Source organism: Carcharhinus amblyrhynchos, chromosome 10 (assembly GCF_965287045.1).
Source record: "Carcharhinus amblyrhynchos chromosome 10, sCarAmb.v2.hapA, whole genome shotgun sequence".
NCBI classification, from domain to species: domain Eukaryota; kingdom Metazoa; phylum Chordata; class Chondrichthyes; order Carcharhiniformes; family Carcharhinidae; genus Carcharhinus; species Carcharhinus amblyrhynchos.
The window spans coordinates 27,464,616-27,479,407 of NC_137333.1; the positions used below are offsets into that span (position 1 = coordinate 27,464,616).

At 37.9% G+C, this 14,792-nt stretch overlaps 1 protein-coding gene across 1 annotated transcript in view; it reads right to left on the reverse strand.

The window, feature by feature from the left end:
• Nucleotides 1–256: 256 nt before the first annotated feature.
• abcc4 (ATP binding cassette subfamily C member 4 (PEL blood group)) overlaps nt 257–14,792 on the reverse strand; it is a 411,789-nt gene continuing 397,253 nt past the window's right edge. Inside the window, exon 31 of the mRNA XM_080198151.1 lies at nt 257–2,511. Coding sequence (XP_080054277.1) covers nt 2,404–2,511 — 108 coding nt within the window. The 3' untranslated portion in view covers nt 257–2,403. The remainder of the gene's footprint in view (nt 2,512–14,792) is intronic.

Below are 14,792 nucleotides of genomic sequence, written 5' to 3' on the forward strand. Positions count from 1 at the left end.
TCATACCCCTATTAAATGATGATGTTATTGACAAAGCATGAATCTACTATGTGGAAACAGAATATTAATAAATGTTAGCAAATTGATTGTAGCATCGACAGGATTTGTACTGAAGTATTTGTTCAGGTTACGAAGGTATAAAACTTTTTATACAAAAAAAATAGTAAAATCAATATACACACCGATGTTACGATTCAAACACAAAACTTACTATTCATTCTAGAAATCTGTGGAATTCAGTTTGATTAAGTAAGGCAAAATTCACAACTGCGTTTAATTCCCTCCTCAATTTTAAAACAGTAATAATTTGCAATTTACATTTCTTTATGAATAAAGTGGAAAATATAAAAACAGCAACCATAGAAATGGAGTTTCAGTGTATCCAGTTTAAAATGCACTGTGAATGATCTTGGGTGAACTTTAATTTAGGCATATACATCACTTTTCCTGAGCTGAATCAACCGTTTGATCTCTGAATACATGTAGGAGTGGGCAAGTTGGTTTGACTAATTTTGACTTGAGTTTAACTACCTGAATAATTTTACAAAAATTAAGTTTTACATATAGAATAATAATTTTTGTTACAGACTCCTTTGATGATGAGTTTTTTCAATGTTTTACTCAATGCTGTTCACATTAATACATATACATACTCCTAATTCATTTTCAGGCTGGACCTAAACACCATCAAGTGTCAACCTACACAAAGTTACTGTACTAAACAATGCCTTAAAATCTTAACCAATATAATCTTTGGACTCATAGTAACCCTGAGCAATGAAAACAAACATTCACACAAATTGGCTTCCTATTGCACATCTTATTAACATAATAACATCTTCTTTGAAATGTTTAAATGCATTTATTACTCTTCAATATCTAAATAGAAGAATTGTGTAATTTGAAGGCATTGGGGAAACTGTTGAAACACAGTTTGTTATTTAACAAATTTTTTATAACTTCATTGAAAATAAATGCAGTTTATTTATTAACCTTGCTCTCCTCAACAACACAAATCACAAAAGTGCATTTTGGGAAATAAATGAGATGTTATTTAAAGGAATAGTATAAACAAACTATTCATAGGAAATTATTATAGCAAGTTTCCTTATCTCATCCCTTTCCTTATGAAAACTAATAAGCTCCTTTGTACTAAAGAACAGTAAAACAAAGTAATGTAGCCCTTCTAATTGAATAACTTTGATAACTTTTATTTTTGCTAATAAGGCACCAGAGGCTTCAAAACATATAAGGTTCTACCAGTTGAAGATCAAGCAAACCAACCTAACTAGTGTTTCTCTTATATTATAAAATAGTAATAATCAAAAACATTGACACTAAATTCAAGTTGAAATTTTCAAGAAATAGCTGGCAGGCAAGAGCAATTATATAACTCAATCAAAAAAAAGCTCAAATGTTCAACTCCAGTATCATTTTGGAAAAGGTTGCCCCATTTGCTTCATCATCTAGAAGATCTTCATTGTGAGCAACCTCCCAAAAAACTCTCTTTTTGCATTCAATTAATTTCACTTGTAGCCAAGTCATGACATATTTCTAAAAATAAGAAGAATTTTCTCTATTAATGTCCAGCGAATCGTAATCTGAAATGAAATCTGAAACACATAGACCTGTGACACAATCAACTTGCCAATTAAACAAAAGTAGTTTATTGCTTCCGACGATTAAGTATAAGAAAAACCATCAATAAAGAACAGAATATAAACTTTACACAATCTGAGATCTTTAATTTTCAGGAATGAATTGCTGAACTGAAGCAGCCAATATGTTAAAAGTAACAAGTGAAGTACTTGTACAATAACCATGGTCAGCTTGAACTGAATTAATAGACCAAATATGCGGAATAAATTGGGCATGAGTTCACTGTTTGGCCTCAGTATCAATATTGATGACAATTTATATAGGCAGCTTTGGTTGGGGGTGGAAGTGCAGGGGCTAGGTTTAAACTACAGCAATAGTAATCCCCTGAAAATTCAACACAAATTTGACTTGGATCACCTGGTCCACCAGGATAAGAAATAATCATTGAGTTAATGCATTTCAATTATTAAAGGGAAATTTCTCTCTAAATTTTCACAGTTCACCGGTTTAAAAGCACATCTGGTGTATCTGATAATATCTTTTTGGAGACAAGAGTCCATTTTAGGCAACAGAATAAGTACATCTTTGTTTGATTTCAAATTTAAATTCATATTTTATATTGCCAAAATCTATAAACTGCAATAAAATCAGGTTCAATAATAGAAAGATGGAATTTTTTGGTGCAAATCTTTATCCATACAACAAATTGTGTTTCTTTAGGTCAAACAATGCTTCCTTTGAAATATTATGTTGTATGTTTTTTTGTTACTGCTGGTACAGATGTTCCATAACTGTTTCTTGGGTTCATAATGATGTCTCAAAGACAATATTGTTAGGTGATACAATTGCTGAACCATTGGCTAGTATTTGGTCATTCTGTGTTTCTTCTGTAGATTTCTTTTTCAGGTATACCTGTGAAAAGGAAGAAACAGAATCCTAAAATGGGTTTCTCAACATATTTCAAGCAGCTTCTCATAATCATGTTATTTCCAGTATGCTTTAAAAATATTTCAAATATTAAGCTCAGCTCTTAATATATAGAACAGATACATAAAACCCTCTAATTGGAACGCATTTTCTTGGCTCATTGTGTATAGAACAAAATGGGATATTTGGCTGATGCTTCAACAAATATTTCTCAGGTCTCCTGCAGGTTAAAGCACATTCACAGATCCTCATCAACATGCCTTAATCCAATCGAAATAGTGACAATTCGATTTCCTAAAACAACTAGCCTTCTGGCTCCTCTGCTTAAATGACAAATTTATAATAAAATCTGGGCACTTCTGGGGGAGGGGGCATTGACTGATTTTGACCCATTGGGCCGAAGTTGATTCTAGCTTGAGGACTGAATAGATAGGAGTCACTTGTTAGCTCGAGGAACTTTGATCAGCTTGAGGAAGTTTGGTTCAGAGTTACTGAGCTGGATGCTGAGCTGCAGATACTGTGATGCATTAGGGTGGAAGGAAGTTAGCTGGATACTTTGTTACACTAGAGTTGTCTGATTTGGTCCATAGTCAAGGAAACAGGGATGTGACTGCATGTGAGGCAAGTATGGGGATCAAGAAGGTAGACATGCAGGAGCCTTAGCCCTTGCAATTGTCCACCACATTTGAGGTTCTTGTGGCTTTTATAGATGAAAGCAGGAGGTTGCAAAGCAGATGAGCAAACTGATCATGGCATCGTGGCACAGGAAGGCATTCGAGCAGTCGGAGTAAATGGGAATATGGCAGTCACAAGGGATGGTATAATTGGGGCATAGACATGGTTCTTTGTAACCAAGGGTGAGAACCCAGAAAGCTATGTTTCCGGCCCAGTGCCAGGGTTTAGGGTGTGCTCTGGGCTTGCGAGGAATTTGCAGTTTAAAGAATATGAACAGTTAGTAGCTAAATTATGAAGAATTATGTAGCAGAACGACAAAGGTAATGGTCTCTGGATTATCCCAGTCATGAGCAAACTGGCGTAGAGTAACTAAGATTAGAGAGTGGAATACCAACCTCAAAGATTGTGTGAGAGAAATTTGTTTTGATGTAAGGGATACTGACACCTGTCCTGGGGAAAGTAGGAGCCATACCGTTGGAACGGTCTTCACCTGAACCACGCTAGGATCTGTGTTCTGGTGACTTGTATAACTAGGGTGATAGAGAGCAAAGCAAGAAAATTAAGTAGCAATAGGGGTAATGATAATGATAAGGGTGGCAGGAAAAGATAGAATGTTCAAACTTAAGAGTGCACCAGCAGTTAAGACCAGAAGATGATAGAGATAGAACTAAAAGCTCTGAATTGGATTGTGTGTAACATTCATAACAAGACAGATGAGTTGTCAGCTCAAGTAGAAATAAATATGTAGGGGGTGATTCTGTGTTGATTTTTAGTGTAGCGGGCTAGGAGATTTCAGTGGCACAGGATTAATGCAATTTGTGCTGGGTGCCGGCCCTGAGCATGTTTCCTGGCACCAGATTTCCGGCGCTGTCAGCTCAGCGCCAGAAATAGGCGCGGAGCTGCCTAACGCATGCGGCTTCTAATTTTACATATCATTAACACGCCCGGTACTGAAGTCTCCAGGCTCGCTAACCATGCCACACCTGCCAGAAGTTGTTCACTCTCGTGGAGATTACTATAACTCTCCACTTGCAGGGAGCTGGTGACCTGACCCCGCTGGACTGACGAGGTCAAACAGGATTCCCCAAAGGGTTGGGTGGCAGTGGGGAGAGGGACTGCTCCCTGGGCATTGGCAGTGCAAGCTCTCTACCCAAAGGGTAGAGAGCCAATGTCCAAGGGCATCTTGGTACCAATCGGGCATGAGGCAGTGCCAAGGGGATGGGGCCTAAAGGAGGCAGGGTCTCTGGGGGTGGGGGGGGAATCAGTGCATGCACAGTGGCCCACTCAGTGTTATGCAGCCGGCCTCTTCAGCAGGGATAGGCCTGCCCCCTGGTTTTTAACAGGATTTACGCCAGTGCACTCAGCAGTGCACTGAAAAATACTAGCGAGATTTACTTTCATGTGAATTCGACATTCAGAATTTTTTTGGTAAAATTGCCCCCGTATGATCTGATAGCCATTACAAAGATCTATCTGCAAGGTGACCAAGACCGGGACATGAACATTCAAGGGTACTTGACTCTCCGGAAGAACAGGAAGCTCGGAAAAAGTGATGAAAAGTCATTCGAAATGTTAGCTCTGTTCTCTCTCCACAGATGCTGTCATACCTGCTGAAATTTTCCAACATTTGCCATTTCTGTTTTGGAAATTAAGGGTAAGTCAGTGGAGATGTAGTGGTAGACATTTAAGGATCTATTTCATGACATTCACCAAAGATACATTCCAATGAAAAAGAAAGACTCTATGAAAAGTGTGCATCATTCATGGCTAACTAAGATGAGGGGTTGCTGGGTTTGGATGGGAGCAGGCACAGTAAGTAGTCTCACAAACCAGGTTAAAGTCCAACAGGTTTATTTGGTAGCATGAGCTTGCGGAGCACTGCTCCTTCATCACTCACCTGATGAAAGAGCAGCATTCTGAAAGTTCGTGCTACCAAATAAACCTTTTGTTTTTAACCTGCTGTTGTGAGACTGCTTATTATGGCTAACTAAGAAAGTTAGCATAAAATTGAAAGAAAAAGTGCACGCTTTCGTGAAGATTAGTGGCAGATCAGAAGATTGCACAGAATACAAAAACCAACAAACAATGATAATAGAAATAATGAGGGCAAAATTGAGGTATAAGTAAAAGCTAGCTAGAAATACAAAAAAAATTGTAAGAGTTTCTAGAGGCATTTAACAAATGAGTAACTAAAGGAAATGTAACTAGAGAGCAAACATTAATAATGTGAAATAAGGAAATGATGGATGCGTTGAACAGATATTTTGTATCTCTCTGTACTGTATACAATACAAATAACATCTGATTTAATTGTAAATCATGAGGTGGAAGGGACTGGGGAATTTAAAACTATCGCCAGGAAAAAAATACTGAAATATTATTAGAATTAAAAGGTGGACAAGTCCCCATATCCTGATAGAATTCATTGTAGAGTCTTAAAAGGTTTTCGGAAAGAGAAATCAAAGAACAAAGAAAAATCATGTCTGGTTAACTTATTAGCATTCTTTGAAGAAGTAACAAACAACGTAATTAAAGGGAGAATTGTAGATGTGATGTATTTGGATTTCCCAGGCACTTAACAAGTGCTGTATCAAAGGTTACTGTACAAAATCAGAGCTGATGGTGTACAGAACAAGATAATAGCAGGAGACAGAGAGCAAGGGTGAATGAGTTACTTTCAGACTGACAAGATGTAACTAGTGGAATGTTACAGGGATCAGTGCTCAACTATTTATTATCTATATCAATGATGTGGATGAAATAAACAAGTGTATAGTTGCTAAATTTGGTACGACATGAAGATAAGTAGGACAGTAAATTGTGGAGGAAATAAGGAGTCTGTCAAGGAATATACATAGCTTATTGAGTGGGCAAATGTTTGGTTGTTGGAGTATAATGTAGGAAAAAGTGAACTTGTCAACTTTGGCAGGAAGAATAGAAAAGCTGCATATTATTTAAAGAGAGATTATAGAATATGAGATATAGAAGGACCTGGCTGTCCTGGTACATGAATTGCAAAAATTTAGCATGCAGATACAGGTGACTAGGAAGGCAAATGGAATGTTAAAATAAAAGCAAATTACTGCAGATACTGGAATCTGAAGCCAAAAGAGAAAATGTCAGCAGGTCTGGCAGAATCTGTAAGGAGAAGAGCTGACATCTCGAGTCCAGATGACCTTTGTCAAAGCTTAAGGCATAGAAGGTGACAAATATTTATACTGCAGGGTATGGGAATAAAAGATGAGTCATAGCCACAAAAGCAAGAGGAAAGGCTGCTAATGGCAGTCGTAGAGAGAATAAAAGGTGTGAATGGCCAGAAAAGCAGTGACAGATGATGATGTAGGGGGAGGGGGGGGAAGAGATAGAATTGAGAAAAAGGGGGCAAGGGCTGGGAAAGAGGAAGCAAAGGGGGAGAAAAGATATGGAAAGGAGGGATAAAATGGGGAGGAAGAGTGGGAGGGAGAAGAAAAACAAAGAAAGACATTAAAGAAATAAAAGGTAGAGAACAGTTAAACGTTTAAGTGAAATGAAAACAAAGGGGTTGAGGTGGGGTAGAGCTAATCATCTGAAGTTGTTAATGGAACATCGTCATTCATTGGAAGAGAAGCACAATGTTAAAGTAAGGAAGTTTTGCTAAACTTTACAGCATTGGTGAGACCACATCTGGAGTCGTGTGCAATTTTGGTCTCTTTTTAAGTATATAATTGCATTTGAAGCAAAGTAGATAAGCTTCACTCAACTGATTCCTGACATAAAGGGGTTCTCTTATATGAGGAAAGGTTGGACAGGCTATGACTGCATCCTTCGAAATTTAGAAGATTGAGAGATGATCTTATTGAAACATATAAGATCCTGAGGGGACTTGACAGAGTGAATGTTGAAAGGATGCCTCTCTTTGTATGACAGGCTAGAATGAAGGGGCACAGTTTAAAATTAAGGGGTCTCCCATTTAATTTGGAGATGTGGAGGATTTTTTCTTTCAGTGGGTCTGTGGAATTTTCTTCTCCAGAGAACAATGGAGGCAGGGTCACTGAATATTTTTAAGACACAGTTAGATAGATTCTTGATTGACAAGGGAGTCAAAGATTTATAGGAGGTAGACAGAAAAGTAGAGTTGAGGCTACAATCAGAACAGCCATGATCATATCAAATGACAAAACAAGCTTGAGGGCAAATGGCCTACTGTTGTTCCTAATTCTTATGTTTGTATGCAACACAACATACCAACTATTTATTGTGCATATGCTGTCATTGTAGCATTCTACTTCCATGAAAGCACATATTTGTAGAAAGTATACACCTCTGTAGAAACGCTGATATGTGGAAACATTTTCTTGTTGTAATTGAATGAAATGTTAATGGGTACAATTTCAGCCGCAATGATATTCAATTTACTCTGACCTAAATCTGCATTTTATGTTGGACTTCTTGATCGGGTAAGCTTTTCAGCCAGGTTGCTTGCTTGATGTTAACATTTATTTGTCTGCCATTATATCACTTTCATTTTTGTCAAAAAAATGCTTATGCAATGCTCAGAAGGTTTAAAATCAGCTTCACATTGTGGACTATCCAACAATTAAGTAGTCAAATCCATGGATTTAGGATGGATTTCACAATCACAAACCTATCACAATTAGTACAGTGTAGCAGGCTACATATTATAAGGCGAGGTTACCAACATGAAAATTCTCTTTTATCAAGTAAGGAGCAGATAATTGAGCACAAAGTTCAGTGCACCCAATTCACCATTCTGCACTGGAAGCATTATCACACAAATCGATATTAAAACTAACCAGCACCAAAGGGTCAATTCTGCACTTCCAGTGGATAACTGTACTTTAATGGAGGCTGCATTGAAGATAGGACTTGAACAATGTAGTAGTGATTCTCTGGGACCTGCATTTCCTTCAGATATGTGTCACCATTGATAACATTGGTCAAGTAAATTTACCATCATAAATATAATACACTTTAATCAAACAAGAGCAAGGAAAAAACAGCAATATTTTTTAATAGATTAATTGGAACAAATTCAAAATACAAAACCAATGTAAAGGACCTAATTCATAATTTTGACAGTGAAAGAGACAAATAGAAATGGTATCTATGAAGCATAACATAAATCTTTTCAGTATCCATCCAATGTACAACTATCAACCTGTCTATGTAATAGAAATTGGATCATAACAACTGAAAAAGGCTTATTTTAACATACAAAAAATTTGGCTAAGGAAGTTAAAGATTTGTTGAATTCATATCAAAGATAATGACAAGTCTGTTACAGATTTGGACCAGCTGTATGTACCTTCTTGTATCTAATGGTGTTAGTCGGTTGCTCCTCTGAGTGGTATGAGCATTTTACTTTTATGGGAATTGACTAGTGCAGCTCTATTTATGCACATGCATGCTAGCATAACCCAAGGATGCAACAATAGTACCCTCTTGTGACCTGAAACAGACATTCCTGAGTGTTACACAAATATTTCTTCAATCTCACTGAAGGTGGATCAAGATCTAACAAGTTACCTTATTTTACAGTATGATAAATATATAGATTTGCAGTTACTACTGTACTAAATTTAAACATCAAAACTAATATTCAGGTAATAAGTTAAAATAAGGAACAGGCCTCTTCATGCTACCAGTGACAAAATAAATGCTTTTGGATCATTCTCATCAATACCTTCTTGTAGCATTTAAGTTCCGGTTTCCTCTCACTATTCTGTTTAAACAAAAACTCTAAATGCCTGCATCAGTATATCTTAATATCTCACTATTTACATCCAGAAGAGAAAAGTCTACCAGTCCTCACGCTCAGGACTTAGGACCAGCTACTCTCCTGCACAATTACATGTGAAATGTTGATTACTGAAACAAGCTAATATGTTTCTTATTATTTACAGTTTATGAAGGAATATTATTAAGGCTAGCTCTTTTTTAGCTTGAATGACTACGTAAGGCATAAAACAGAACATTTAAAGTGACATGTTTCCCCAAATTTTTCAGTGGAAAAATGGTTGAAACATCCCAAAATGTGACACTCACACATCAGATAAGGTAGGATAAGTGTTTGAATGATTTCCTCCTTAGACACATATGCACTAACATGGTACAGTTGTATTTTTCATCAGATTTTGAACATAACTCTAAGACGCAAGGCTCCAATTGTTTACCAAACTATTTAGAATAGAAAAGTAATGCACAGGAGAATTTAAAGCATACATCTTAACATTTTTTGTGACACTGTAATTGTAATAATTATTGATTGTACATGCTGATACATTTTAATGCTTTATCAGTATCAAATGGGACAAAAAAGTATTGCTATGATAAGCAAAATCATTTCATGCAGTTGAAATTGAAAGATAAATGAAAAAACTAGGTAACAAAAGGTAAGTAAATCTAGTTCCTGCACAAGGATTTCTCATTTTCTAACATGAAATGAACAAAATAGGTTTGGACAGTAATATCAGATTAGAACCATAACATTGTCAGAAGCATGACTGACAAGCGCAGATACTTCACTATTATTTGTATTAAATCTCCACATTGAATTTGTTGCGTAAAGCAATTATTTGAGTTGGTAAATCAGAACTATGGAGAGAACCACTACAATGAAAAAAAAGCAGCCTGACAATGACTGAACCAAGCAACATCTTGAAAATGTAAAAAAGTGATACTGAAGTAATAAGGTAGTCATATTCTGAACCCTTGAATTATTATAGTCTATCAAATTCTACTTGTGCCGAGACAGATGCAAGTCTTCCGATAAACGTTAAGAACTGAATAAAAGGAAATGGAATGCTATCAGTTTTTACTGTCCTATAACGACCACATTCTGGCCATTTTTCACACTTCCTTAGTATCTCTGTTCTTTGACAAGTAAACATAGCAAAAATGAACTGATGTCAAGGTTACTTCAGCTTTATCTGAAATGTATTCAAGAGCAAGAATACATTAATAAAAGATGTATTTACACAAACAAAACTGAAATTTTTTTGAGGTTTAGGGACAAGCTGGTCTGATAAAAAAATGATGATCGAGTCTAGAATTAATCTAATCTTTGTCTGCACAGGTCACTTTTGGATATGGCTCTGAAATGAAAGGTTTTGAGACAAAGGATAACTTTCAAACTTAAGAGATCCTCAAAGGGATGTGTTAAAGGACATTGATCTGAAATGTTAACTACTTCTCTCTTCACAGATGCTGTTCAGTGTTGCCAGCATTTTCTGTTTGCAGGTATCATTAAATGTTATATTAATGGGATTTAAAAAAAATAATGATATTCTCCAGAGTGTGGTTGAGTACCTAAGGACATTTTAAAGATTTCATTACAATTATTGTAGTTTTACTGCAGCAGATGCATTTTCACAATGCTTGCCTAAATTCCACTAGGGTGATTACTTATCAGTCATACCTAACAAAAGCTTGAGGAGACTTAGGAGCAAAGTAATACTACTGGTCTATAAGAAATACATTTATGTCCAAGTAAAACAAATAAATATAATTTAATTTAGGCACATTATTAAAATATTGTCTTTTTGAGAAGATGTGAATGAGGTAAATTTAGGCAAGCAGCTTTTAGTTCCAGTATTAAATGAATTATGAAAAATGTAGCGAAGGTCTGCATCCTCAAGTTAGCACAAATTTTACTATCAAGAGAAATTTCTCATTATGAACTGCTACAGTAGATTCTTTCATCAAACATCTTTAAATGATTCATATCTCAAAATATTATAAACTAATTTAAATAATTATTTCATTTTTCTCTTTTTACCACTCATCTTGGTTTCTCTTTTGGTTAATATTTCTACTGACTTTTTCCCCCCAAAATCACATTTGGGAATGTCACATTTAGACCATTACAGTCAAAGTGAAGTAATAAGCATTATCTTATAGGCGGCACAGTGGTTAGCGCTGCTGCCTCACGGTTCTAAGGACCTGGGTTTGATTCATGTGTCTGTATGTATGGGGTATGTATACTTTCTCCCTGTGTTTGCGTGGTTTCCTCTGAGTGTGCTGATTTCCTCTCACAGTCCAAAAATGTGCAGGTTAGGTGGATTGGCTGCAGTAAAATTGCCCCTCAGTTTGTTTGTTTGTGTGTATGTGTATTGTGATGGAGCATGTTTCAGTGGCTCCTGCAACTAAACTGGTGCCAGATGCCTGGCTTTGCACTTCTGTGGGTTCTACCAGCAAGGTTGTGAAGGACATTCTGATGCTTGGGCAATCCAGAACCCCTATATATATATTTATATCCTGCCCAGGCACATGCCATGGAGAGGTCACTTCAGTGACACAGGCTTGGAGGGCCGAAGGGCTGCTCCTGTGCTGTACTTTTCTTTGTTCTTTGTGGCACATTGGGGCACACCCACTGTCCCTTAAGACAGGGAGGCCAAAGGAGAAAGCATCATTTTAGTCAACACAGCGATCTACATCTTCTTTGCCACTTGTTAAAAAGAATGAGATATCAGGCTGTCAGTTGCATTGGTTGCATTACTGAGATCACATCAGCTTAAAAAACATCCTTCAGACATCTCATGGACATTTATTTGATTTCAAATTATTCTTGCCTACTTGAAGAACATCGAACCCTACAGTGCAGAAACAGGCCCCTCGGCCCATCGAGTCTGCACCGACCACAGTCCCACCCAGGCCCTATCCCCATATCCCTACACATTTACCCACTAATCCCTCTAACCTACACATACCAGGACACTAAGGGGCAATTTTAGCATGGCCAATCAACCTAACCTGCACATCTTTGGACTATGGGAGGAAACCGGAGCACCTGGAGGAAACCCATGCAGACACGAGGAGCACGTGCAAACTCCACACAGACGGTGACCTGAGCTGGGAATCGAACCTGTCCCTGGAACTGTGAAGCAGCAGTGCTAACCACTGTGCTGCCGTGCCGCCCAAAAGAGCCATGATCTGCTGGGCTATGGACTTAGTAAAGGAACTTGGGATAAGGTTGGGTAACACTTTGTCGACAGGCAGGGATGTGATTGGTCAAATACTCCTTCTGTGTTGGAAGTTTTCTACGATTTTATGTTTTACCATTTTTACCGAAATAACAATAGTCACCATTTCAAGAAAACTGATTGACCAGAACTTTCCAAATGTCCTTGCAGGCGGGACCTTCCGGTTCCACTGATGACAAATCCCAGCTGCAGATTTCCCAGCAGTACGGGGTACATAGAATGGAAAACCCCACCCACTATATGTGAAGTGTTTTGAGCCATTTCTGCTTTATGAAGCACCACCAAAAAGTAAGTGGGTTGCTTTTCAACTGTTCTACAAATTGCAGTGCTCTTTGGAAATATACATCATAGATGGTATCATTTGTTATTCTCATGAGATGGTGATTTGGTGCTCCCTCAATGGAATGTTCACTAAAACGCCACAGTCTGCTTCATAATGTAGAGTAAGAAGTCTCACAACACCAGGTTAAAGTTGGAATCATGAGCTTTCAGAGCACTGTTCCTTCGTCAGGTGAGTGGAGAGGTAGGTTCACAAACACAGCTTATATAGGCAAAGACACAATTGCAAGATTATTCCAGATTGCAATGTGAGGATGGTTGGAATGCGAGTCTTTACCGAGGCGTGATATATCAGCGAGACCATGCAGAGCTACAACAACAGATGAATGGACTCTGCATGGCAATTGCCAGGCAGGAGAGTTCTCTTCTAGTCGAGAAACACTACAGCCTCCAACCTTCGGGTGTGCATTCTCAAAGACGGCCTTCAAGAGACACGATAGAGCAGAATCGCCAAGAAGAAACTGATAGCCAAGCTCCGCACGCATGAGAATGGCCTCTACCTGGATCTTGGGTTCATATCACACTACATGTAACACCGACCATTTGGGCTGGGCTTGCAAAATCCTATTAACTGTCCTGTCCTTCATGCCTCTTTAACCTGTGATTATCCCTCTCTCCACTCACAATGTCTGTACCTGTAAAAACTTGATTACCTGTAAAGATTCGCAAACCTATTGGATTTTAACCTGGTGCTGTGAAACTTCTTACTGTGCCCACTCCAGTCAAATGCCGGCACCTCCACATCATAATGCAGAGACTCAGATTAATTACAACACTGATGGAAACCATTTAGCCCATCAGATCCTTACTGATTCTCTGTAGAGCAATGCAGTCAGTCTAATTATCACCACAATCTTTAAAGTTTATTTCCCTCAAATATCCAATTTTCTCTGGAAATCACTGATCGTCTCCACTTCCACCACCTTTGTAGGCAGTAGGTTCTAGGTCATTGCCACGCATTGTGTAAAACTGTTTTTTTTACCCCCCCATATTGCTTGCCCAAGATCTACATTCTGTGTCCCCTAGTCCTTGTACCATCTGTTGATGGGGACAGTTTTTCTTCTCTACTTTATTTAAACCTATCATAATCTTGTACACCATCATCAGATGTTGATGCCCTGATTGTCACACAGAAACTTTGATCCTTTTATACACTCATAATATCTTTTTTGAGTGGCTTCCAAAGGATTAATAGGAGATTCCATTATACTTTGTGCTGCCAATTATGACAAATCTGCTGTTCGTATGACTAATAATCAGAATAAGATAGCAATGTGACTGAATTGAAATCTTAATTGACATTCCTTCAATGTTGCTGGGTCAAAGTGCTGGAACTTCCATTCTGACAACACTGTGAGTGTATCTACACCACATGGACTACAGTGGCTCAAGAAAAAAAGTTCACCACTGCCTTTTGATTTGATTTATTATTGTCACATGTATTAACATACAGTAATAAGTATTGTTTCCTGCACGCTATACAGACAAAACATACCGTTCATAGAGAAAGAAATGAGAGAGTGCAAAATGTAGTGTTACAGTCATAGCTAGGGTGTAGAGAAAGATCAATTTAATGCAAGGTAAGTCCATTCAAAAGTATGACAGCAGCAAGAAGAAGGTCTTCTTGAGTCAGTTGATATATGACCTCAGACTTTTGTATCTTTTTCCCGAAGGAAGAAGGTGGAAGGTGGAAGAGAGACTGTCCGGGGTGCTTGGGGTCCTTAATCATGATGCTGCTTTGCCAAGGCATTGGGAAGTGTAGACAGAGTCAATGGATGGGAGGCTGGTTTGCGTGATGGACTGGCCTACATTCACAATCTTTTGTAGTTCTTTGCAGTCTTGGGCAGAGCAGGAGCCACACCAAGCTGTGATACAACCAGAAAGAATGCTTTCTATGGTGCATCTGTAAAAGTTAGTGAGAGTCGTAGTTGATGTCCCAAACTTCCTTAGTCTTCTGAGAAAATAAAGGCATTGGTGGACTTTCTTAACTATAGTTTCGCTATGGGGGGAACCAGAAAAGGTTGTTGTGATCTGGACATCTAAAAACTGAAGCTCTCAACCCTTTCTAATTCGTCCCCGTTAATGTAGATAGGGGCACGTTCTCCTCACGTTTTCTAAAATCGATGACAATCTCTTTCGTTTTGTTGACATTGAGGGAGAGATTATTGTTGCCGCACCAGTTCACCAGATTCTCTATCTCATTCCTGTACTCTGTCTTGTCATTGTTTGAGATCCGGCCCACTATGGTGGTGTTGTCAGCAAACTTGAAAA